The sequence below is a fragment of the Dipodomys merriami genome, unplaced genomic scaffold, assembly GCF_024711535.1.
Source record: "Dipodomys merriami isolate MVZ:Mamm:240054 unplaced genomic scaffold, mDipMer1.0.p SCAF_9, whole genome shotgun sequence".
Lineage (NCBI taxonomy): Eukaryota > Metazoa > Chordata > Mammalia > Rodentia > Heteromyidae > Dipodomys > Dipodomys merriami.
The window spans coordinates 25887325-25914582 of record NW_027206512.1 but is presented as its reverse complement, the minus strand read 5'-3'; the positions used below and the strand labels follow the sequence as shown (position 1 = coordinate 25914582).

General features: G+C 36.7%; 1 protein-coding gene and 2 pseudogenes across 1 annotated transcript; all 3 read right to left on the bottom strand.

The window, feature by feature from the left end:
* Nucleotides 1-1875: 1875 nt before the first annotated feature.
* On the bottom strand, nucleotides 1876-10748 carry LOC138820639 (UDP-glucuronosyltransferase 2B31-like; annotated as a pseudogene).
* Nucleotides 10749-10796: 48 nt separating this feature from the next.
* On the bottom strand, nucleotides 10797-26199 carry LOC138820816 (UDP-glucuronosyltransferase 2B31-like). The gene is made up of 6 exons (XM_070012695.1): nucleotides 25429-26199; nucleotides 23845-23993; nucleotides 20705-20836; nucleotides 15549-15636; nucleotides 14566-14785; nucleotides 10797-12750 (listed from the first exon to the last, which is right to left on the bottom strand). The coding sequence occupies exons 1-6, from the start codon at nucleotides 26150-26152 to the stop codon at nucleotides 12474-12476; spliced, it is 1590 nt and encodes a 529-aa protein (XP_069868796.1). The 5' UTR covers nucleotides 26153-26199; the 3' UTR covers nucleotides 10797-12473.
* Nucleotides 16791-18677, bottom strand: LOC138820923 (mortality factor 4-like protein 1; annotated as a pseudogene).
* Nucleotides 26200-27258: the final 1059 nt, after the last annotated feature.

Sequence of the window (27258 nt, the reverse complement as noted above, 5' to 3'; positions counted from 1 at the left end):
CCTGAACTCTGAGCCTGAGCACTGTCCCTCAGCTCTTCAGCTCAAGGCTAGTGCTCTACCACTTGAGCCACAGCACCACTTGCGGCTTTTTCTGCTTATATGGTGCTGAGGAATGGAACCTAAAGCTTTATATATGCAAGACAAGCACTCTACCACTGAGCCACCTTCACAGCCATGTGTACTGCATCTTGTATATACATTTTCCTAATTTGGGGAAGGAAAGGGGAAGGGAAATAACAAAATTCTAAAATAAGTATATAGGATGACCCATTGTAACAATGAGGTGTACAAGACAGAATGTTGAAAACAAACTGTACAGCTTTGCAGGGGGAGGGAAGAAGAGGGAGGAGTTGGGGAGGTGGGGAGTAAAGGGATGGTAGGGGAAAAATAAAGGAGGATGTAACAATGCTCGATAGGAAATGGACTCATTACCTTGCTCATGTAACTGTAACCTCTCGAAACAGTATCTTTACAATAAAATGTATATATATATATATATATATATATACATATATATTAAAATATCAGTTAAAAAAAGAACAGAAGGAAAAGAGAAGGAGAGAGTGTAATATTGTTCAAAAGGAAATGTACTTATTACCTGACTTAAGTAACTATAACCCTTCTGTACATCATCTTCACAATAAAAATTTTAAAAATTTAAAAATGCAATATGTTACTCCAAAGTGAATTAAAGGAGGTTAAATATTTACAAAACTTATTCAAATTAAGAGGGGATTTTTTAATGGTCTTATGTTCACAGAAAACACGAGGAACTTAGTTAAGCTCAGAAAATTATGTGGAAGTTCACTTTTGACATTCAGCTACAAATTTAAAAATCTGACTTGAGCAAGAAACTTCTTTTTTTTTTTAAATTTAATTTTATTTTATTTGAGAGCATACTGTACAGAGGGGTTACAATTACATTGGCAGGATAATGCATACATTTCTTACCAAGCATTGCAGCCTCCTCCTTTGTTTACCCTTCACCTCCCTTCCCAGCCTCCTCCCTCCCCCCCACCCAATCATACCCCCCTCCCCCCCTCCACACCGACATTGTAAAGCTTGCTTTGACATGACATTTTGTAATTCTCCTTGTTGCAACAGGTCCACCTGAATCCTTAAACGACTTATTTGTCCCCATCTCCTCCACATGTTATACTGACATCAAATAAAGTGAAAGCGGGGGTTACACTGTGGGGGAGGGACATACAAAGCAACAAAGAAATAATCTTATAAATGCGTTAGAAACACATGCATGAAAGAAATGAAAACATTAAAATACATATTTGAGGGTTCGTTTTCCTAACATCACATTATCTGACCTTTTCCGCTTGACTCATACCTATACTAGATATTGCAAATAAGGGAAACCATGGGACCTATGCTTCTTTGGGCCTGGCTTACTTCACTTAATATAATTTTTTCCAAGCCTTTCCATTTCCTAACAAATGGGGAAATGTCATTCTTTCTGATGGAGGCATAGAATTCCATTGTGTATATATACCACATTTTCTTGATCCATTCATCTACTGAGGGGCTTCTGGGTTGGTTCCATATCTTTGCTATGGTAAATAATGCTGCAATAAACATAGTTGTGCTGGTAGCTTTAGTGTGGTCTTGTTTGTATACATTTGGGTAAATGCCCAAAAGTGCGATTGCTGGATCATAGGGGAGATCTATGTGAAGTGTTTTGAGGAACCTCCATACTGCTTTCCAAAGTGGTTGAACAAGTTTACATTCCCACCAACAATGAAGTAAGGTTCCTTTCTGTCCACATCCCCTCCAGCATCTGTTGTTGTTAGAGTTCTTGATTTTTGCTGTTAGCAAGAAACTTCTTAAAGTTTGTCTTGTCACACTAGGAAAGATCCCAATCCATTACACAGTCATCTTGCTGGAGTAATTAACAGAACTACCAGCTGCCACTTGGATACAACTCTCTCTTTTCTTTTTTCCAGTTTTAGGAAACTTCCGGCAACACAAAAGGCAAGATCTTGTGAAGATGAAGATGACAGTTGCCACACAGGCCAGCAGGAAGCCAATAACATCCAGAGAGTGGTACTGGAACCAGCTGAGCTCATGAACAGCCCAGCGAAGGTGTTTGGCTCCTTTGTGGAGCATGACAAACTCCACCCAGAGACGACAGCTTGATCCAGAGGCTTCACTGGCTGATCATGGTGAATTCTTGATAAACTCATTGTATTCTCTTTATAGCTAAAAGGAAAACACAGAGACACATACCTTAAGGGAACTTAATTTTCCTGAATATATTAAGCCTAACCAAGTTTATTAAAGTGTCATATAAATAATGCAAGTTAAGGGAAATGGACCCAGTGCACCAGTGTTTGTTTTCAATTGTCCACCTACAATATTTGCTTTTTAAATGGACACTGTAATTGAGCAATATTTATTTGAGAAGTTAAAATTTTAAAAACCTACCTTGTCCTAGTAGGTAAAAGGCATCCCAATGAGTCTCTTTCCACTTTTCTCTTTTACCTTTTATTGTTTGTATTTTTAATTGCAAAGATTTAATTAGATTTTACAGACCTGCTCAAATGATATTACATTGCTCCAAATATTTCCTGATAAAAATATCTATTTCTCTTCTTGAACTTGATAACTTTAAAGCTTTAAAACTGTTAGTGTTCTCTTGTCACTTCACCTCGGCCCATACCATGTAGTCAATGTCTTTCTCTTTTGACTTTTAATTTTCACTTCCTTTTCTAAATTACAACTCTTCCTTGCTAGATCATGAAGCTTGCTTTTTATTATTGAGGGAATAGCTGGGTTTTTTTTTTTTAGCTTTAAGGTCAACAGCCCATTAGGGTGCTCACCTAACAAACTAAAATGTAAATCCTAGTACCACCAAAATTTAAAAGTTCAATTAGGTGAACTAGCCTTCACATTTGTGTTATGCTATGATTGCCCTTTCTACTGTGCTGATCTGTGACTCAAGTGGTCGAGCACCTGCCTACTAAATGTACTGTTGTCAGTTTAAAGGTCTGAAAACCACATAAATTTCATGATTATGAGGATAGAATATATATAATATATATCATATACTTGAATTTCCTAAATTAAAATGTAACTATTATGGTATTTGTATCATATGTCTTAATTATATCAGAAAGCATAATAATAAAATGAGTTTTTTGGTAAAAGATTATTGATTAAAGCCAAGTTTCACTGGCTAAAACCCATATCTCTAGCTACTCAAGAGCCTGAGCTCTGAAGAAGCTGGTTGCAAGCTGGCCCACCAGAAATGTCCCTAAGACCCTAATCTCTAATTACCACCAAAAAAAAGCCAGAAGTGGAGTTGTAGAGTGACACCTTTGAGTAAAAATGCTCAGAAATAGTGCACAGGCCATGAGTTCAAGCCCCAGAAAGGGTTAAACAAAGAAAAAAATAGGTAAACAGATTACTTGAATGAGTCATTTCAGATACCCAGTAAAACAACTTCTTTTATCTTCATTTATCATTTTTCTAAAGATTGTCACATTTTGAAGTCATTACAAATTGCTGTATACCTTTGGCACTGTTTATATATGTAGAAATGAGTTCACTAATTGCTTACATATTAATCTGTGAGATCAAGTTCAACTCTGGTATTATTTTGTTGTTAACACTAAAAGTTAACACTAAAGGTACAAAGCTGGGTACTGATAGCTCATGCCTGTAAGCCTAGCTATTCAGGAGGCTGAGATATGAGGAACTTGGTTCAAAGCCAATCTGGAAAGAAAGTCCCTGAGTCTCGTACTCCAATTAAACAACTGACAACCAGAAATAGCTCAAAGTGGTAGGGCACTAGTCTTGTATGGGGAAGATTAAGGGGCAGCTGTTTCAAGCTTCGTGATAAAAAGATAAAACCAAAACAAAACTAGAAACCATATCACATTAAACTCATTTAAATTATTAAAGAATAATCCTCCTGTGAAAGGTGATGACATAGATGCACTGTTACTGATGAATGTGTCTGTAAATACTGTCCAATGGAGAATTAGTTATACTCAAGAAGGGTTATTAATGACTGTCTTCAAACCATTGAGGAGAGCGTCACTTGAAAATGTGGTAAAGTCCAATCTAACAGCTGCTCCCTTGGCCTTCATCCAAGCAGTGTTATCAGGTTGATTCACGAACAAAGGAATGCCCACCATAGACACCATTTGTTCCGCCATGATTGTTCAAGGCCTTGGTTTGGGGATGACCTGCATTTGGGGGAATTTCCACAAAGTGATCAAGTATATTTTAGATGAAGTGAGAAAGGTACAATACAGTGTGTTCAATGTGAGTGCTCTCGACATAGCATGCACTTTAGTCATGAAACTCCCCTGAATTTTAAACCTAAGAGCATCAAGCACCAAAGTTCACTGAAGAGACTCAGTGAACACCTTTTGTGTGGCTTGAGATTTGAAAAATGAAAAGAATTAAAAGAAGAACAAAAGCCAAATGTTTTCACAAAAATATTTGTATGAAAGATGTAGTTTGTGGCAATTGAAGAAAAGTCTGGGAGACATGTTGTAGTATGTTCTCATGAGGAGCTAGTGAGGTCATGGCGTGTGATACAAGGGCATCCAAAGACTGCTGGAATGCAATTGCTGTGGTTGGTGCTGGTATGAAAGGAAATACTGGCCACGCTTCATCCAATAACATGCTACTACCTCACAATAATATTTGTGTGTTTATCACTATGAAAAGTTCAGGGCTTCTAGTACTTCAAGGAAAGGAGTCACTTGCCATGACATTTGAAATTCTGTTGCAGTTCAAAAATAAGCAACTGTGAGAAGGAGGGACAGTCATAACGTACCTCTCTACCCAGGAAGAATGGGATTATATACCCTAGCATGACAATTTTGTTATTTATTTACTACAAAAGGTCAATGTTATTTTTAGAGACTTGAGATAATAAAGGTTCAATACATTTGTTTCCTATTGAACTATTATCTTCATGATGTGACTTTTTTCATAGTTTTACTGACTATTCCCCTGAGTCTTACCAAGGAGGTCATTCTGGGAGATCTATTTGTACAGCCGAGTATTGGATCCTAAGGTATTTGGTATCTTGCCTATATATCTCCATAACATCTGTTATGTAGAGAAAATATTATTTGATATCTCAAATGTCAAGTCATAACATGCTTGATTCCTACAGAATTCAAAGGCAGACGAGTCTTCTCCTTGAAGTGGACCCTTTAGAAGAACAAAAGAGATTATCAAATTGAAAATTTTCCAATTGGCTAGATAATGAATTAAGAAAGAATATTTTAATATGAAAATATGGCCAAAGATCTATGACAGAGAATAGCTACATTTGATAGACTGTATAATCTAAAAGTATAATTATTAGTATTAATTTAAAGTAAATCATTCATTGTGAATATATGGTGGAAATTACTCAATTATTCATTTTTATATAGTTTATCTTAACTGTGAGTATAAGCATTTAGTATTATATTGTTATTTTCAGCTTGGGTTCTATTGGAAGCAGTTTAATTATGGACGTTTGTAGCTTAAGTTATCTATTGCAAGATACCTCATTTTATCTGTCAAAAAGCAAATTGATAATTAATTTTAAAAATATATTTAACTATTTCAAGTAGGAAATGCTTCAAACTTCTAGTAACCACAAATATGCACTACTCACAAGAACAAAAAATGAAATATAAGTTTTAACCCTTCATCCAGAAGGTTAGTAGATAAAGGTAGAATTTCTTGTGTGTGTGCCAGTCCTGGGACTTGAACTCAGCTCAGTCCCCGAGCTCCCCATACCACTTGAGCCACAGCTCCACTTCTGGCTTTTTGGTAGTTAATTAGAGATTAGAGTCTAAAGGACTCTCTTGCCCAGGCTGGCTTTGAACCTCAATTCTCAGACCATGGGATTCTGAATAGCTAGGTTTACAGTCATCAATCACCTGCACCCACCTTAGAATTAGTAAGGTTTTTTTTTGTTGTTGTTGTTGTTTTGTTTTGTTTTGTGTTTTTTTGGTCGGTCAAGGGGCTTGAACTCTGGGCCTGGGCACTGTCCCTGCGCTCTTCAGCTCAAGGTGAGCACTCTACCACTTGAGCCACAGAGCCACTTCCAGAATAAGTAATGTTTTAAGTATTAAATGGAAGAGCTTCAGGTGGAGTAGGGTCAAGAAGACAGAGGTAAATAAATGATGAAAAAAGGTTGAAAATGCAGTCAAGAATCCAATGTAAAATATGTGAAATTTATGTAATCACCTAGTCTCAATTGTAAAAAAAAAAAAAAGGGGAGAGAAGGGATAGGTTAGCAGCAATGGATGACAATGTTGTCAGACACCTTGTACATAGTTTGTAGAATGGGAAATTCTTTGTACAACTACTTAAAGATATAATAATAAAAAGTGCAAAAAAAGAATCCAATGTATACCCCCCAAATTACTAAGTCGAGTAAGGGAAGGGGTATGTAGGAGAGGGATGGGTAAGAATGTTGAGAGGAGTGACATTGATCAAGATATAATGTATTCAGAAACTGCTTTGTTAACTCCTTTGTAGAACTACTTAAAGATAACAATAATAAAGAGAAGAGCTTATTGCTTAATAACAATATGGCCACTTTAACCCATTGTGACGTTGGGAAATTTTGTTCAATTGTTTGCTAATACCTAGATGATTTTAAAATCTGCAAAGTTGCAAAGTTCCTTCCTTTTTTTTTTTGTTTGGAAAGTTGAGTGGTCTTGCCCTGTGTATTGGCCACTAAGAGTGGTTTTTCTAAGATTTATTTGTTCACTTGTCCTTCCTTCCTTCCTTCCTTCCTTCCTTCCTTCCTTCCTTCCTTCCTCATTTCCTTCCTTCCTTCCTTCCTTCCTTCCTTCCTTCCTTCCTTCCTTATTTCCTTCCTTCCTTCCTTCTTCCTTCCTTATTTCCTTCCTTCTTCCTTTCTTATTTCCTTCCTTCCTTCCTTCTTTCCTTCCTTCCTTCCTTCCTTCCTTCCTTCCTTCCTTCCTTCCTTCCTTCCTTCCTTCCTTCCTTCCTTCCTTCCTTCCTTCCTTATTTCCTTCTAGTCAGTTGTAGAGCTTGAACTCAGGGCCTAGGTGCTGTCCCTGAGCTCAAGGCTAGTGCTGCACCACTTGAGCCACAGAACCACTTCTTTTTTTTTTTTTTCATACACAGCACCACTTCTTTTGAGAGAGGTTTCTAAATTTTTTTCATACATATGGTCAAAAATAATAAACTGATTTCTAATTTATAAACTATCCTCATAAGTATATATGAATTGTTATATTGTGGTCCATGTGCAATGCAAATATTAATGTAACTGCTTTTTCAGAAAAACATAAGTTGTTTAATTAGAACTTTCCTACATCAAACAGGAACCTAAAATATAGTTTATAAAAGTTCAAACGACACGAGTACACTGACCTAATTTCTATGTATTGGATAATAAGTTACTAATGTCCGTTTACTGTTTTAGAGGATTTTTTTTGCATTCTTTCCTGCACTATACATATATTATGTTGGTTCTTCAACTCTCCTTACTCAAATAGGACAAAGGCAGTCTGAGGTGTTTTAAGTAGAGTTCCTGAAGGATAGAATTTATTTGTGTTTTATAAATTCATTTCCTTTTCATATAGCAAGTTTTGGCACTCAAATCCTTTTCTGTTTAACAAATTCATTATATAAATATCCACCAGCAGCTTTAGTTTACCTTTTGTGGAATCTGTGTAAGAGCTGATGCAATTGTGTTGGCTCTTTCTTCTATCATGTTACTGACCATTAACTGCAGAGAAAACACCACTACACCCTGGTCTACAGAGCTCTGGACAAACTTTCCCATTTCCTGTGAAGATAGAATATTCTTCATCACAAAAGAACAACTACAGAGAAAAATTTGTGAAATTGTTAAAATATCTGTATCTCAATTCACTCAATAGTGCATTTTATTTGGAAGATGTAAAATATGAAACATAAGCTTCTATTATGTATATTTATGTTAGTGTACATATAATTGTTCATGTATTTGACAGGAAGAAGAGAAACAGAAAATTCATACTTTGATTTGCATAGATGGCCTGAGAAATTATTCTACTTAGTCTCTTAGTTTATAATTGTATTATTTGTTAGTGTAGGTTCCTCCAGTTAGAATTAGATTGAGTTTGTAATTGCACTTTACTTACAATGCTAATGATTATTTTTTTTAATTAAGGAAGAAAGACATGAGTATAGATCACTCACAAAACCCCAGAAAAGAGCAATAGATTACCAGTAGCAGTGTACACTTTTAGTAATCAACCTAGATGTCAATAATCTTAATTTTCCAACTAAACAATAGAATCTGAATGACATATCATGACATACATAAACTGAAAATTATATACTGATATTGATAGTCCAAGAAAATAGTACTCAAAAAGAATCAGGAGTAGCTAATTGCTCATATTGAGGAATAGGTTGCAAGTCCAAATCATTCAGAAGACAGTAAGACTACTATATAGGAGAAAGAATCCATCAAGGATATCTAATGATAAATACATCCCATAACAGAACACTGACTTCCTAAAATATATACAACTACACTTACAGAGGAGACTATGTTCTGATAGAATGGTAGGGATTTGATTTCCATGCTCTACCCTCATTAATAGAAAAATCATTCAAAGTCCAACAAAGATCAGAGTTAACTAAACTAGAGATCAAGTAACCTTAATAGACATATTAGTGTATTCCAACCTGCAACAGCAGAATATACTTTTGTTTTGCTGATTACCTAAACCATTTTACAAGCCAATCACTTATTGAGCTAAAATGTAATGCTAAATAAATAAATATATATATATATATTGTGGTAAAAATAAAGTTCGTATCTTAGCAAATCATCAAGGAATAAAAGTGGTAATTAACCAGAAGAATAAGTAAGGTTGTACAAACACATATGGACGGAGCAATATACATTAGGAAGAATAGTAAAACAATGAAGGAATCAAATATGACATATAAAATATTCATGTCAACAAATAAAATGATCAACATCAAATACTTTTATCTGTCTGATACAGTAATATTCAATAGAATTTTATACATCTGAGTGCCTACCTTAATAACAGACCCAAACAAATAAATTACCAACTGAAGATTCTCAATTTTTTTTAGGTAAATAGGTACAAACAAAACACAAAATTAGTTGTAGAAAAGCTATGTTAGAAAGCAGGAAAAAAATGAACTAGAGGTAAAAACAGAATGGTTAGAATCATTAAAACAGAGTTGATGCTTTGAAAAAGTCAATTTAATAAGCCTTAGTTATATTAATGAAAACAGAAAACCCATAAATAAAAATGGAGATGAAATATTACATAATATATAAATGACAGCATTGTAATTGAGAAGACCACTAAGTTTTATTAGACACACACACACACACACACACACACACACACACACACACACTCACACACACACACGCAGGAAGACATAAACAATGGCATACACCTGTAGTCCTAAATGCACAGGAGGGTGAGATCTCAGTATCAAAGTTCAAAGCCAGTCATGACACACATTCTGACAAAATTTTTGGTTACCCAGCAAAAGTTGTAAATAGCGGTATGTCCCCAATAAAAGAGACTTAGCCTTACAGTGGAAAAGCCAAGTAAGAATGAAGTAATCCTGAGTTCAAGTTCCAGTACTGACAGACACCACACACACACACACACACACACACACACACACACACACACACACACACACACACACACACACACACACCCAACACACACATAGTTTTGAAACTGATCATATATAATCTAGAACACTTGGGAAAATTATGACATTCTTATGAAATTTAATCAAGAATTAATACAAACTTAATTATAAAAACAGCACACAATGAAATTGAAACAATAAAAATCCTCCCAATAAGCAAAATCCCAAGAACAAATAATAAATAGGAAAAATCTTCCCAAACAAAGCCCAGGAACAAACAAAATGCAACATTTATGCAAGATTGTTATTGTATTGCAGTGTATTATATTGAGTTGTATTGTGTTGTATTTGTGTATTGCCAGTAGTAGAGATGGAATCCTATGTTCATATTTCCTTTGTGTTTACTGAACACCATTGTATTCCTTATGATGACACTTTCAGACAATTTTTATTTTCTAACTTCCCTATCCAAATAGATGTGGGTTCAGGATCCGTTTCTACTTCCTTTCTCGTGATAGGCAGCATTTGCCTCTGGAATGTTGTAGTCACTTAGTAAACATTCTTTGAATGAATCAATTTTTCTTCCTTGTGACTTGAACAATGAACTCAATTTAACTGATGGTATTCTCCAAAGATTCCAGTTATCCTACACTTTTCCTTGACAGTCATGAAACTTAGATAATTGCAGTGGTCCATATTCAATAGGATACTTGGTTCCCCGTCTCATGTCTATTATGCTGATGCAGACCCCTGAGCAAGGAATGCAAAATTATTTCAAAAGAAGAACAGAAAAAAGGAGAGGGAGAGAGAGAGGAAAGTAAGAGTTAGGAAAGAGAGAAGGAGAGGGAGAAGGAGAAGGAGCACCAAGCCAACAACGACAGGTTCACCTCAGGCAGAGGTTTGGCAGGTTTTCAGTGGAGTCCTCCCATGAATTCAAAATTTGGTAACAGTAGTCATGGGCAGTGGAAATCCCAGTAGGTCCTAATGAGCCAGATATCAGTTTTGGCCAAGAGCTCACACATGTAGTGGGTATTCCTGAATGGAGAATAAACCATAATAGGAAGGATCATGAAGACATTTGATCTGAAACAAATCATGTGACTTTCTGAAAAAAGTTGGAATAAAGTAGGCAAGACATTTACATATTGTGTTTTGATCAAGAATATTTATTTATATTGACACATTATTCTGAAGATAAAATGCATTCTTTGAAATCTATTTGATACTTTTGTTTGATACTTCTAGTATCAAATAAAAATTCAGAAACCTTTTGATCTATAGACTCAATTGATAAAATCACATACTCTAAGAAAGCTATCTCAGGAGGTTTCTATATTTTAACAAATCCTTGATTTCCAGAACAGTGGGATTTTGAGAGCATAACTAAATTCTGAATGGTGCTACAGAATCTGTTTCTATATTTTAACAAATCCTTGATTTCCAGAACAGTGGGATTTTGAGAGCATAACTAAATTCTGAAGGGTGCTACAGAATCTGTTTGTGCTAAGGCTGGATGTATCTAACAGTAAATTTCACAATTTGCCTCCTAAATTTGTAAAAGGATGTGCTAGAGAACACTTTTTCTTTTCAAGTGCACATATATCATATAATTGCCCCGTGAGACAGTCACAGTTGATGTCTCAACAATTATTACCTCTTGGGCTAGAAATCTACCACTTCAGCCAAGGCACTAACCCTACTTTTTCCTGGTTAACGTGGAAATTGATTTTCTCCTGACTTTGAAGACTAATCTTGTGGAATTCACTCTCCTGTGTAACTTGGACATAGTGTTCTAGCATTTAAGGAAAATGGCTACTTCAAGTTATTTGAGTGATTTATTTATTTTTTCCTGTGAAGACTAAAATAGAAAGGAGAATATCATACTGGAATTTGAAAAGTGGGAAATTTAGAATACTCATTATTTAAAAATTCTTCTGTAGACACAGCCAGAAGCTGGTAATCAGGAAGCTGAGATTGGAGAATCATGGTTCAAAGCCAACCTGTCAGGAGAGTCCATGAGACTCTTTTCTCAAATTAACCAGAACAAAATAGGAAATGGCACTGTGGCAGTGGTAGAGCGCTAGCCATGAGCAAAAGTGCTCAGGACAGTGCCAAGGCTCTGAGTGAAAACAAAGGTCTACAATAAACTGTCTAAACCTTATAACATAGCTGTGATGGAACTAAGTGAAGCTGTATACTAAACTGCAAATCCTGCACCAATATGTGCATGAGTTTATTTGGAGAGAGGAACAATTGAACAATTGAGTGTGCATCTACTCTCAAAAGCTGAAATGAGAACCTTCACTTCAATATTTATAAATGTCTAAGACAAAAAGAAATGTGTTCATCAACGCAAAGTGTTTCCAAGCTATTCTAATTTTATAGTGAAGAACAGGGAGAAATCATTTCATTTCTAATTAAATTGAGAATGACTTTGTAGGGAAATAAACATCTCAGTGATGTATTATTGGTCACAAATTGAGAAGGTAAATATTGCTGCACAAACTTGACTACAGTACATCTTTCTTATAAATAAAAAAATATATGGCACTCCCATATGAAGCTAAAGGAGGGTAAATATTTTCAAAACTTATTTATACTACGAAAGGACTTTTAATGGTCTATGTCCACATAAAACTTAGGTAAGCTCAGAAAATGTTGTAGGAGTTCCCTTCTGACATTCAGCTAGAAATTTCAAAATCTGACTTGAGCAAGTAACTTGTTAAAGTTTTTCTTGCCACACTAGGAAAGATCCCAATCCATTACAAAGTCATCTTGCTGGAGTAATTAACAGAACTACCAGCTGCCACTTGGTTTTACAACTATTCTCTTTTCTTTTTTCCAGTTTTAGGAAACTTCCGGCAACAAAAAAGGCAACATTTTGTGAAGATGAAGATGAGAGCTGCCACACAGGCCAGCAGGAAGCCAATGACATCCAGAGAGTGGTACTGGAACCAGTTGAGGTCATGGAGAGCCGGGCGAAGGTGTTTGGCTCCTTTGTGGCGCATGACAAACTCCACCCAGAAGACAGCTCGATCCAGAGGCTTCACTGGCTGATCATGGTGAATTCTTGATAACCTCATTGCATTCTCTTTATAGCTAAAAGAAAAACACAGAGATACCTATCTTAAAGGGATTTAATGTTGCTGACTATATTATTCCTAACAAAGTTTAGTAAACTGCCATAGAAATAACCCAAGTTAAACCAAATGGACATACTACCTTAGTGTTTCATTTTCATTTGCTCACACACAGTATTTACATTTGAAATGGATACTCTTAAATGAGTAATATTTATTTGAGAAGTTATGAAGTTTTTAAAGAATTCACCCTTGTAGGTGAAATGTCTGCTGATCTCTCATTCCCCCTTTCTGCCTTTTGTTTTTATTTTTAGTCTCAAAGCTGCAATTTTTACAGAAAGACTCACATAATCATATTACTTTGATCAAAGTATAGTATCTCATATTCAAAGGCATCTATTTTGCTTCTTGAACTGGTTAACTTTAAAGGCATAGAAACTCTCAATATTTTCCTATCACTTCACGTTTTCCCATACCATGTAGTCAATTGTTTTCTTTTTGATGTTTAATTTTCTCTTTCTTTTTCCTTATAATTCTTCCCTTCTATGTCATGGATCTTGCTTTTATCTTATTACAGGGGGAGTTTCTTTAAGGTCAACAGTCAGGGAGCTTTTAGTTATGCTATTAACACAACAACTCTAAACATGGGAAATAAAAGGCCATATCACATTGTTTATTAGAAAAAACATTATGTGAATTATATAAATTTTCCTAGAACTTGAAGCATGACTTGAATAATAGGGTATTTACCTAACAAACCAGAGCTCAAACCCTAGTACCACCAAAATTAAAAAGTTCAATTAGCTGAACTAGCCTTTCCATTTGTGTTATGCTATGATTGGCCCTTCTTGCTGTGTTGTGCTGTTACACATGTCTCATAAGTGTACTGTTGTCTGTTGACAACTCTGGAAAACCAGGTAAATTTCATAATTATGAAGATAGAATATATATAATATTATACATGTGCAGAATATATGGTGTATATTTGAATTTTCCAAATTAAACATGCTATTTTATGATATGCATTATAGGTAATTAATTACATCTGTTAACACAATGACAATAAAATGAGTTTTCTGGCAAATGAATATTTGATTGAAGACAGGTTTTTGTGGTTCATACCCATAGCCCTAGCTGCTCAGGAGCCTGAGATCTGAAGATGTTTCAAAGCTAGCACAGTCATGAAAGTCCCTGAGACTCTTTCTCCAAATAGCTACCAAAAAAGCCAGAAGTGGAGCTGTAGCTCAAGTGGTAGAGTAATACCCTTAAGTGAAAAAGCTCAAAGACAGTGCACAGGTCCAGAGTTCAAGTCTCAGGAAATGCAAAAAAGAGACATTTTAGTTATTTGATTAAACCATTTCTTATTTGTTCTTATTTGTATATGTAGAAATGATTTCAATAATTGCTGACCTAATTAATCTGTGAGATCAAGTACAACTCTGAAATTACTTTGTAGTTGAATATAAAAACGTGCTAGAAAGCTGAGCACTGGTGGCTCATGCCTGGAATTCTAGCTATTCAGGAGGCTGAGATCTGAGGATCACCATTCAAAGCCAGTCTGGGAAGGAAAGTCCCTGAGACTCTTATCTCAATTAGCAACTAGAAAACCATAAGTGGCTCAAAGTGGTAGAGTGCTAGCCTTAGGTGAGAAGTTCAGGGATAGCAACTATGCCCTGAGTTCATGCCCCAGAACAATACAAAACAAAAACACAGATCAAGAGAATCTCAATTAAATTATTAAGTAATAAGCTCCCTTGAAGGGGTAAGATGCATTGTCACTGATGGGAAGAATCCTTCTCTAAATAGGATCTAATGGAAAGGTAGTTATACTCACGAAGGGTTGTAAATGACTGTCTTCAACGCATTGAGGAGATCTTCACTTGAAAACCTGGTAAAGTCCAGTCTAACAGCTGCTCCCTTGGCCTTCATCCGAGCAATGTTATCAGGTTGATCCACAAACATAGGAATGCCCACCATTGGGACTCCGTGGTAGATGGCCTCGTAGACACCATTGGTTCCACCATGAGTGATGAAGGCCTTGGTTTTGGGATGACCTGCATTTGGGGGAAATTCCACAAAGTGATCAGGTATGTTTTAGGAATGAAATGAGAAAGGTACAATACAGTGTGTTCAATGTGAGTGCTCTTTACACAGTCATGAAGCTCCATTGAATTTTAATACTCAGAGCGACAAGAACCAAAGTTCACTGGAGAGACAAGGGAAGACTCTGAACACATTTTGTGTGGCTTGAGACTTGAAAAATGCAAAGATGATTGACAAAGGAGAACAAACCCAAATGATTTTATAAAAACATTTTTATAAAATATCTATCATGTTTAACTGAAGAAAAGTCTGGAAACATGTGTAGCATGTCCATATGAAAACCTAGTGAGGTCATGGCATGTGATATGGAGGGCATGCTGGATTGGGATGGCTGCAGTACTGGTGTTAATAGAAATACAGGCCAGACTTCATTGAATAATGTGCTAGTGCATCACAATAACATTTGCGTATTTCACTGTGAAAAGTGCAGAGCCCCATGCAATACAAGAGAAGAGGTCATTCTCAATGACATTTGAAATCCATCTGCCATTGGAAAATAAGGAAAGCTAAAATAAAAGATGGAAGGCCAATCACGAAGCGCCTCTCTACCCTGGGAGAATGGCTGTGTACCCTAACATGACAACTTTGTAAGTTATTCATACTAAACTATGAACAAAGTTTAGTGTATGAGTTTGAGATAACATATTTGTTTCTTATTGAACTACTATATTCATCGTGTGCTATGTTTTTACTGTTTATTCTCCTGAGTTTTACCAAGGAGGTCGTTCTGAGGGATCCACTTGTAGAGCCGAGTGTTGGATCCTAAGGTTTTTGGTGTGATGCCTTCATATCTCCATAAAACCTGTTAGGTAGAGAAAAATATTATGCAATATCTCAGATGTCAAGTTATAGCATGCTTGATTCCTAAGAATTCTAAGAGAGAGGAGTCCTCTCCTTGAAGTGGACCTTTTAGAAGAATTGAACAGAGTATCAAGCTGAACATTTTCATAGCTTAAAGAATTAAAATGGAATATATTATAAAAAAACTATTGCCAAAAGTCTGTAACAGAGAATGTCTATATTTCATGGACATTCTAATGAAATAAGTATAACCATGAATATTAAAAATGTAAGTTAGTCATGTGATTATATTGTGGAAATTACTCAATAACCTATTTTTATGTAGTTTATCTTAACTCAGAGGTTAAGAATTTCATATTCCCTTGGGTCATATTAGAACCTGTTTACTTGTGTCCACTTATACTTTATATATTGTAATTTGCCTCTTTTTATCTGTTAAAAAATCTAAAAGTTATCTTTTTAAGTAAAATTATGATTGAAAGTCTGAAAAACAAGTGGTAAAAGAATCTGACATTTCCTGAAAACTGTAGCTACACAATGACTTGCATCTACCATGGTAAAGGTACATTCCACACAAAATACAAAACCAGTGAAGCAAGCCAGCAATCTTGACAAGGGAGGAGGTGGAATGTGTAGGGAGTGAGGAGGGCTGTGAGGATGGGGCTATGCGTGAAGCACCAGGAAAACCAAACGAAACACCCTAGGCAAGGTGCAGCTTTGCACACATCCTGGCCTTTGGGACTGGGTCAGCTGGGTGACACGGCGTTAACAGGGATGCATTATCAAAGAGAGTCATGTCAGAGGAAGAGATCACCAGCATGGAAGTCGATTTGTCTCCTGGGCAACAACGCGACAGCTGTCTCTTGTCTGTCACTGGGTCCACTGGTAGCGACTTGGAAATGAAGGAAAGAAGAAGAGGAAAAGCAGTGGTGACCCCTTTTATTTTCCCTGCTTAAAATGAACAACACAACGTGCAATTCTTTGGCAAGCCACCATCTTCAGAGTGCACCATCTGTCCAAGAGAGGGAGGAGGAACGTCGCGTCACACGCATCCACTCACGCGCGCACCTGCAAGCACGTGTTCCACAGACCCCACGCCAGGGCTCACTCGACCTTCCAGTGGTCCTCGTAATCGCTGGCACTAAGGTAGATCCCTCAAGGTAGATTCTTCAAGGCCAGTGCCTTGAGGAAATCGTGAAGAGAGGTCAGTAACAGCATCAGGCGCTTCTCATCCAGCAGGGTGTCGCCCATCATCGCCCCAAGGCGAGCCAACGGTCTCAGGAGTGGGGCGCAACCCACTGGTGGGACATGGGCGTGTCGGGGTGGTCCCTGCAGTGAGAATCTGTGCTTACTGAGGCCTCTCAAACTTGTAGAGCAGTCAGGTGCCCACCATCACATCAAAGTCCTCTTTAATCCTGGCCACAACTTCATTCAGTGTACTGGTCATTACCTGTGTTTTCTCCAGTTTGCTTTTAATTTCCATAATCGTCTAGAATGGAATCCACATTCTTCTCAGTAGGAAGATAAAAGAACTGTTTCTGTCTGGTAATTAAGTCGCAATCATCAAGAAGCCATGGCTTAAGCTCTTCCACCATCTTCACTTTAACTTCCACTCTGCGCATAAATAGTTCAGCATTTCCACAGTACGATCCACCGGGGGCCCTTTTCTCCCGAGGAGGCTGGTACAGGCACCATCTCCACTGCCAGATGTTTCCTGCTTATTCCTATTTGGATTTTTTGTCAAAGCTCATCTGCAGCTGGCTGCACGTCTTTTCTTGCCGCCCCTCTCATCTTCCCCTGTGCTCACTGCTCCTGATTGTCCTTTTGAAGTTCAAGTGGCTTCTGCGGATTAGTGTCCACGTCCATGAGTACCCTGATGTCTGGAACCCACTCATCCAATTTTTATTCAATCGCTGTAATGCATACAGCGAGTCACTTGCTTGCCTTTTTTGGCTGGCTTCTCACACTTTGTTCTTAAAGGAGAGGTCCATGAAAGCAGGGCACTCGCTCATCCTGCTGGAACTGAGGCTTTGGGTCCTGCTTGGGTGCCTTTTATAAGTGATTCTCCCTCACTCCTGCCCCCCCCCCCCCGCAATTTCCTCTCCACCCAAACTCACATCAAAGTCCCTCAGCCACCTGGTGCACTCCACCCCTGGCCCAATTTCCCAGAGCCCACTGACTTCACAGCTCCACTACTTGCTAGCACGCTAGGCCATCCCTAATAGTTACTTTTGAGAATAAGTTTAACTATTCCAACTAGAAAACCTTACAACTTCTTTTAAATACAAACAAGCACTACTCAAAACAAAAAATATGACTGTCAGTTTTTAGTCTTAATCCAGAAGGTGCAAATATAACTAGAGTTATATATTTTATGTGTATTCCAGCAATGAGGCTTCACTCAGAGGTTGGGCACTATCCCAGAGCCTACTCAAGAATTCTTATTCAAGGATATTACTCTATCAGAAGATCCACTTCTTCTTTTTTTTTTTTTTTGGTGGATAATTAGAGTTAAGAGTCTGAAGGACTTTCTGGCCAGGGCTTGGTTTGAACCTAAATCCTTAGACCTTGAGTTTCTGAGTAGTTAGGATTGCAGGTGTCAGCTACCAGCATCCGGCTTAGAATTAGAAATGTTTTTAAGTATTAAGAAGAAAGACTTGGTGTGGAGTGGGGTCAAAGGGAGCAGAGTAGACAAATGATGAAGAGAAGAGGTAGAAAATGCAGTCAGGAATCCAATGTATGTCCTGCACAATTAAGTAGAGCAAGGAAAAAGATATGTAGTAGAGGGGTGGGTGAGAATGTCCAAAGGAGTGACATTGATCAAGATATACTGCATTCATTAGCTGCTTTGTTAATTCTTTTCTACAACTACTTAAGATAATAATAATAATAATATAAAACAGAAGAATTTATTGTCACTTGGTTTATCATAGTATGGCCCCTTAATTGTGATGTTGGGAGAGTTTTCCAACTCTTTTCTAATACCTTGATGATAATGTTGATTTTTAAATCTGCCAAGCTGCAAACTCTCCTCATAAACATGATTTGATAGTATTATGTTCTAGGATTCATGCAAACATTACTGTAACTGTGCTTCCAGATGAATCTAACTTATTTAATTAGAAGTGACCTATGTCAGATGGGAAAAGAAAGTACAGTCCATAAAAGCCCAACTTGCACAAGCATACCAAATTGTTTTCTATGTATCATAAAAGGAAGTTACTAATAATGTTTACTGTTGTGGAAGTTTTTGAATTCTTTCTTATCCCATACCTATAGCCTCTTGGCTCTTCAACTCTCCTTTTTCAAATAGGCAGAGGTAGTCTGATATCAAGGACCTCATATCTAAAATATACTTAGAATTCAAAAAATTAAATCCCCCACAACAAATCCCCAAAGAAACAACTCTCCCATTAATATGTGGGCTAAAGAATTAAAGAGAAACTTCTCTGAAGAGGAAATAAGAATGGCCAATAAGCACATGGAAAAATGCTCAACTTCTCTAGCCATAAAAGAAATGCAAATCAAAACAACATTGAGATTCCACCTCACCCCAGTTAGAATGGTAAAAATCAAGAACTCTAACAACAGTTGCTGGAGGGGATGTGGACAGAAGGGAACCTTACTTCATTGTTGGTGGGAGACTTGGAGAAAATCATATAAAGTGAAATAAGCCAGACCCAAAGAAATACAGGTCCCATGGTTTCCCTTCTTTGTAATAACTAGTATATGTCTAGGGTAATCTTATCAAATTAGCAGAAAAGCTCAAAAGCTATGTACATATGGCCATATAAGATGATGCTAAGTAAAATGAACCCCAAGATATGGACATAAGAGATTTTTAATTGTTGCTGTTGTTTTAAATGTACTATGTGATTTTTTTTGTTTGCTTTGTATGTTCTACCCCCCTATGGTATATCCCCTGTTTTCACTGTACTTGATTTTGGTGCCCTGCATCTTGTATATACATTTATCTCATTTGGGGAAGGCAAGGAGAATAATAAGATGCTGAAACAAGGACACAGGATGACCCATTACAACAATGATACTCACAAGACACTATGTTGGAAATGATCTTTACAACTTCAGATGAGGGGGGAGGGAAAAGGGAGAAGGAAGGCATAGTAGGAAGAAAACAAGGGAGGGTGTAACAATGTTCAACAAGAAATGTACTCATTACCTTACTCATGTAACTGTAACCACTATACAACAGCATCTTTATAATAAAATAACATTAAATAAAAGATAGTATAAGGTTTTCAGTAGTGTTCTTGAAGCATATAATTTATTTGGGGTTTGTAAATTGGTTTTCTTTTCACATAGAAAAAGTATTATTCTATTGTGTATATATACCACATTTTCTTGCTCCATTCATCTACTGAGGGGCATCTAGGTTGGTTCCATATCTTAACGATGGTAAATAATGCTGCAATAAGCATAGTTGTGCTGGTAGCAATGGAATTCTGTGCCTCCATCAGAAAGAATGGCATTGCCCCATTTGTCAGGAAATGGAAAGGCTTGGAAAAAATTATATTAAGTGAAGTAAGCCAAGCCCAAAGAAACATAGGTCCCGTGGTTTCCCTTATTTGCAATATCTAGTATATGTATGAGTCAAGCAGAAAAGGTCAGATAATGTGATGTTAGGAAAATGAACCCTTACATATGTATTTAAATGTTTTTTTTTCTTTCATGCATTTGTTTCTTTGTTGCTTTATATGTCCCTCCCCACAGTCTAACCCCTGCTTTCACTGTATTTGATGTCGGCATAATTTGTGGGGAAGGGGAAAAACAAGTCGTTTAAGAATACAGGTGGACCTGTTGCAACAATGAGAAGTACAAGTTGTCATGTCGAAAACGAACTTTACAGCGTTGGCGGTGGGGGGGGGAAGGGGGAAGGGGAGCATGGGAAGGAATGTGAAGGGCAAACAAAGGATGAAGCTGATATGCTTGATAAGAAATGTACTCACTATCTTGCCCATGTAATTGTAACCCCTCTGTACAGTATGTTCACAATTTTTTTTAAAAGAGTATTATTCTGTCAGTATCCACCAGAGGGAGCTTTACTTTACCTTTTGTGGAATCTGTGCAAGAGCTGATGCAATTGTGTTGGCTCTTTCTTCTGTCATGTTACTGACTATTGACCCCATAGAAAACACCACCACACCCTGGTCTCCAGAGCTCTGGACAAACTTTTCCATTTCCTGTGAAGAAAGAATGTTCTCTATCACAAAAGAACAACTGCAGAAAAACACATTTGATGTTATTATAGTATCTGATCAGTTCACGCATTAGCAACTTTTATTTGGAAGGAGATATATAATATGGAATAATAAGATTGTAGTATGTCTGGTTATGCAAGTGTGGATACATTGCTTATGTGTTTGACAAGAAGAAGAGAAATAGAACCCTCATATACTGATTGGGGTAGACGGCCTTGGAAATTACTTAGATTCTTAGTTTATAATTGTATTGATTGCTAATGTAGTTGCCTTCAGTTAAAAGTACAGGGAGTTTGTAATTGGGCTTTACTTATAATAGCTATCATTAGTTTTCCAGTATTAAAGAAAATAGACATGAGTATATTATCTCATGCACAAAACCCCAGAAAACACTTTAAGTGCATAGTTTTTAGTATTATCCCTGGATTTATTGTTTTGTTTGTTGTTGTTGTTGTTGTTGTGTTGTTTTGTCGGTCATGGGGCTTGAATTCTGGGCCTGGGCACTGTCCCTCAGCTCTTCCCTCAGCTCAAGGTGAGAGCTCTATCACTTGAGTTACAGCGCCACTTCCTAGCCCTGGAGTTACATGATCTTAATTTTCTTTTCTTTTCTTTGTTTTTTTTTGTCGGTCGTGGGGCTTGAACTCTGGGCTTGGGCGTTGTCCCTTAGCTCTTCAGCTTAAGGCAAGCGCTCTACCACTTGAGCTACAGCGCCACTTCTGATGATCTTAATTTTCTAATTAAATGATAGAATCTGAATGATGAGATCTAACACTTGTCTTCTGGAAAAAATCTCACCCCATTATCAGACATACACAAAGGGAAAGCAATATATTGACATTGACAGTCTAAGCAAACAGTATTCAAAAAGAATCAGGAGAAGCTACTTGCTCATAATTAAAACATAGGTTTCAAGCCTCAGAAGAACACTATGAAGGAGAAAGTATCCATCAGGAATATCTAATAATAGATATACACCATAATGCAACATCGATTTCTGAAAATACGTATTACTAAACTTACAGGGAAAAATTGATTCTGATGTAATGATTGATTTCCATGCTCTACACTCATTAATAGGAAAATCACTGCAGCAAAGTCCAACAAAGAACAGATTTAACTAAACTATCGATCAAATAGACTTAATAGACATATTAGTATATCCCACCGCACAGCAGCAGAATATACTTTGTTTTATTCATTAGCAAAGTAAATCATACATCAAGCTAAAACACAAGACTAAAAAGCAAGTACAAAGTCTAGTAAAATAAACTTTTGTATTTTAGCAAATTATCATGAAATGAAAGTGATAATTACGGGATCAGGGAGAGTATAGTTGTGGAGATGGGAGAGAAGGAATGGTAGGGGAAAAACAAAGAAGGAGGCAACAATGCTTGATAAGAAATGTCCTCATTACTTTGCTCATATATTGTATCCCCTCTGTAAAGTATGTTCACAATAAAAAAACTTATTTTAAAAAGAGTGAAAATTAACCTCTAGTATAACTAAGTTTACTCAAACACATATGGACACATATGAACAAACAACAGACATTAGAAAGAAACAATGAGGGAACAAAATATGACATATTAAATATTACCAGCACCAAAGAAAATGATGAATCCCAAATACTTGTATCTGTGGGAAACAGCAATACTAAATTAAAATATACAACTTTGAGAGTCTGCATTAAAACAAAGACACATAAAAAAAATTACCAAATGATGACTCTCAACATATTAGGTAAATAGGTGCAAACAAAACACAAAATCAGGTGTAGAAAAATATGGTAGAGAGCAGGGACAAAAATGAAATGAGCTACAGATAAACAAAGAATACCAAGAATCAATGAAACCAAGAGATGGTATTTTGAAAAGGTCAAATTAACAATACTTAGTTATACTGATGAAAAGAGAGAAAACCCATGAGTAAAATTAGAGTTGAAAGATGATATAATGTATAAAAGATTCCATTGTAATGCAGAACATCCCTAGGTAATATTAATCACACATACAAACACACACACTAGTTGTCAATGGCTTATGCCTGTAGTCCTATGTGCTCAGGAGACTGAAAGCTGAGTATCAAAGTTCAAAGGTAGCCACAACACACAAATCTGACAGACTTTTTGATTAACCAGCAAAATGTTGAAATGGAGGTTTCTCTCAAGCTATAGAGCATGAGACTAGAATGGAAAAACCTAGGGAGAATGTAAGGTCCCCTAAGTTCAAGCTCCAACACTTTTACACACACACACACACACACACAAACACACACACACACACACACAGAGTTTTCAAACTGACATTTATAATCTAGAACAATTACTACAAAATTTAATCTGTAAGAAATAAAAATTACATTGTCAGCATGAAATTGAAACAATAGAAATCCTCCCAATAAACAAAAGCCTAAGAAAAAAACAAACTGTCCAAATTTACAAAATTTTATGGTATTGTTTTGTATTTATGTATCAGCAGTGATAGCAATTGAACTCTATGTTTATACTTCCCTTATGTACTCCTTTTGAAAACACTTTCAGACGGTTTTTATTTTCTACTTTCCCTACCCCAATGGAATGAAGATCTATGTTCAGAATGTGTTTCTGCTTCTTTCTCAGGATAGCCAACTTTTGCCTGGGGAATATTGTAGTCATGTAATAAACAATCTTTGCATGAATCTTGTATTCCTCCTCATGATTTCAACAATGAAGGCTCAATTTAACTGATTATGTTCTCCAAAGATACCAGTTATCTTAGCTTTTTCTGGATAGTCATAAAACATAGAGTGCTGAACGGAAATACACCAGTCCACAATCAACAGGATCACCTCTCTCACACCTATTTTTCTGATGGAGACTCGTAAGAGAGGATGTAAAGCCATTGCAAAGAGCAGAAGAAAGAGAAGGAGAGGAAAAGAGAAAGCGAAGAGAGGGAGAGGGAGAGGGAGAGAAAGAGGGAAAAGGAACACCAAGTCCACAGGGACAGGTTCACCTCAGGCAGAGGTTTGGCAGGTTTGCAGTGGAGTCCTCCCACAAATTCAAAATTTGGTAACAGTGGGCGAGGGAAGTCCAAATCCCAGTAGGTCCTAATGAGCCATATATCAGCTTTGGCCATGAGCTCAAGTATTGTAGTGGGTCTTCCTGAGTGGAGAAAAGAACATAATAGGAAGGATATGAAAAACTTTGCCCAGAAATAAAGCATGTGATTTGCTGAAATAAGTTGGAATAATGCAGGTAAGACATTTTCATGCTGTGTTTTGATAAAGGATATTTGTTTATAATGATGCATGTATTACTCTGTATAAAAAATATATTCTCTCAAAGTGATACAAGAATCAAATAAAATTAAGAAACATTTGGGATTCCAGAATCAATTAAGAATATCACATACTCTAAGGAAGCTATCTCAGAAGGGTTCCACAGTTTAACATGAATTTTGTTCATCCTTGATTTTCCAGAACAGTAGGTTTTTGAGAGTCTAACTAAATTCTGAGTGGTGCTACTGCATGCGGTTCATATTGAGAAGCTAATCATATTACTCTCCTGCTCTCTAGGAGGACAGAGAGACAGAGAGAGACAGAAGAAAAAGAGAGAATTATGCAGAGACAAATAGAGAGAGCTAGTTACATTAATTAAAGCATTTTCTGTGGGGGATAGACATTATTTAATAATTGTGAAAGATCATGCCTAGAACTATTGGTAAATGATTTCTTTGTAAGTGAGAAAACTAAGCTAAAAAGATGGAACAATTTTCTTGATGCTACATAGTTTTGGTGATAAATAAGAACTAAATCTACATAGCTGCAGACATTATGATATTAATGGGTTTTATACATCATGTTCTTTTTTTTTCTTTTTGCGTATGTGGTGCTGAGGAATCGAACCCAGGGCCCCATGAAAGCAAGGCAAGCGCTCTACCACTGAGCGAACTTCCCAGCCCACGTCATGTTCTTTGTTTTAGTTTTTGTGCAGGTCCTGGGGTTAAGATCAGGTCTGGGTACTGTCTTCAAGGTTTTTTAAAAATTTTTATTTTTTAATGTTATTATAGTAGTGATGTACAGCGTTTTACAATTGCACAAGTCAGGTAATGAGTAGAGTTCTTTTAAGACCATGTTACCCCTTCTATCCCTGAGTTTTTTTTGGCTCAAGGTTAGCACTGGACCACAATTGAATCAAAGCTCTGCTTCTGGTCTTTGGGGGTTTAATTGAAGATGAACTCTCAAGGACTTTTCTGCCTGAGCTAGCTTTGAACTGTCAGAATCCCAAGTAGCTTGGATAACACATGCGAGCTCTTGGTGTCTGGAATATTATTCTTTTTAGCTGAAATAAGACTATAGTAAAATGCATACATAATGCTTTCTAAAAATTGTCTTTGGTTGAAGTAGCAGAATTATTTTTTTCTGGAAATGTTTCTGAAAAGGAGATGGCCAGAGTTTTAACTGCTTCTCTAATGTAAGCCTCTCATGTCATTGATCGGTATTTCCCTCAGGTGTTTAGGTTTGATATTTATTTCAGCTCATCTTCAAAGGAACAGAATAGTTAGGATTAAATCATAATAATTTAAGTGGTAGCTTACCTAGAACTTCACTGTAAAACTGATTCCACTTCTTCTCATTAAATGTTTGAAAATAGAGGTCAAAAACAATCACATTCATCATATTCTTCACCCTCTCCATGAATGACATGCGATCACTGAGCTCAGACAGAGTAACAGGCACATAGGAAGGTGGAAATGGAAGTCCTCCACACTGTTTCTCATATTCATTGCCAGGGAAGAAGCGGAGAGTGTACACAAGAGGAATTTTCAGTAGCTCAGCCAGAAGTTCTCCACAGGGAACCACAGGGTCTGTTAGTAGGACATCAAACTTAGATTCTTGTAGTCTTTTCATAAGTTCCTTGTTTAAAATCATGTCTTTGCAGAGGATTTCAAAAGCATCAGAATATTCTTCAAATATGTTTTGCATTCTTGCATAAAATTTCCAGACTGAGTATTTTGGGAACTCATATGTCCACTCATTGATCCAATGTTTGAAAAGACTTGCAAACTCCTGTGTATTCAAAGATGTAGGGAAAATCTCAAATTTCAAAGGAGATGATTTTCCGGAATTCACAAGAATGGCAGCAGAGGATGTCAGGACAGTGACCTCATGGCCTCTCTGCAGGAGCTCATCCAGCATCATCTTCACATTGAGCCAATGACTGTACTCCATGGGCAACACGACCACCTTCCCACAACTTCCAGCATTAAAGCAATACATCACTTGTATCAGCAGAAGAAGGGACATCCATTTCAAAGACATGTTGGTAAGAGTCAGCTGTCTTTTTGGTTTGGTCTTCCTCGCTAAATTTTTCCTCACTTTATATTCATGGAAAATTCAATCAGGATGTTAAAGTATAACTACTAATTTTCATAGCTCCATAAAGTATGCACAATCCAATCACAATTGCAAGAGAATAAACAGGGCTTGGATACTCAGGCTTATGTGATAACTTTTTCCCTAAGACTCATTCTCCAATATTGCATTTATAAATCACCTGAGTAAAATATTATTTTAGAGTAGTATATGCTGCCTTAGGATTAACATGAGGACTTTCACTAGGTACCTGCACCACACCCTCTAGATTTCCTTATCATTAGGGTCATGAGCAAGAGGATCTTCTCTTCATGTACCACACCCCTTGCATGCTGGCCCAAGTCTGCAATGATCAAAATATTACAGCTGCTTATCTTTGCTAAGAATATGACTGCAAGTGGGACAAGTCTTATTTACACCATGGCTCTCCCCTCCTGAAGACAGGGGGTTCCAGTGGGTGACATACCTAGAGTGATCGTCTTCAGGAAACCCCAATTCTATGTCTTAGGGAGTTGAATAGTTTGGTGTTTTTTTTTTAAATTAACAGCAATAAAGTAGATATATGAAGAAAATACTTCACTCATCCATGCCACTTACAAAGCTATTATTTAAAATATCTCAACAGGAGACTTTCTATATGATTTGAATCCATGTTTATTTACTTGTGACTATGGTTTTCTTTTTCTGGGCAATTATTTTACGTTTGTAGCAGTTTGTTTCTTGGTTATGAAGTGCATACAGAGGAGTTGCATACTTATAAAATTAATGTGTATCTCTGTGCCTTAATTATTTTTCCTTTAGAGCTTATCTTAAATTTTGTCAAAAGTTCCCAGTGGCTTTACTGGTGATTTTTAAATTATAAAGTTGGAGTTTAGACTCTCAGTCAAATTTCATGTGAGTTGTATTTAGGCCCCAAATGTATGTATATCTAGTTCCTTGTTTGAAGGATTTATTGCTTTGTCATTGTTTATGCATGGTATCTTTTCACACATAACTAAATCTTAATACTGTTAAATCATAGTTCCAGTAAAATGTGTTGCATATAACTGAGT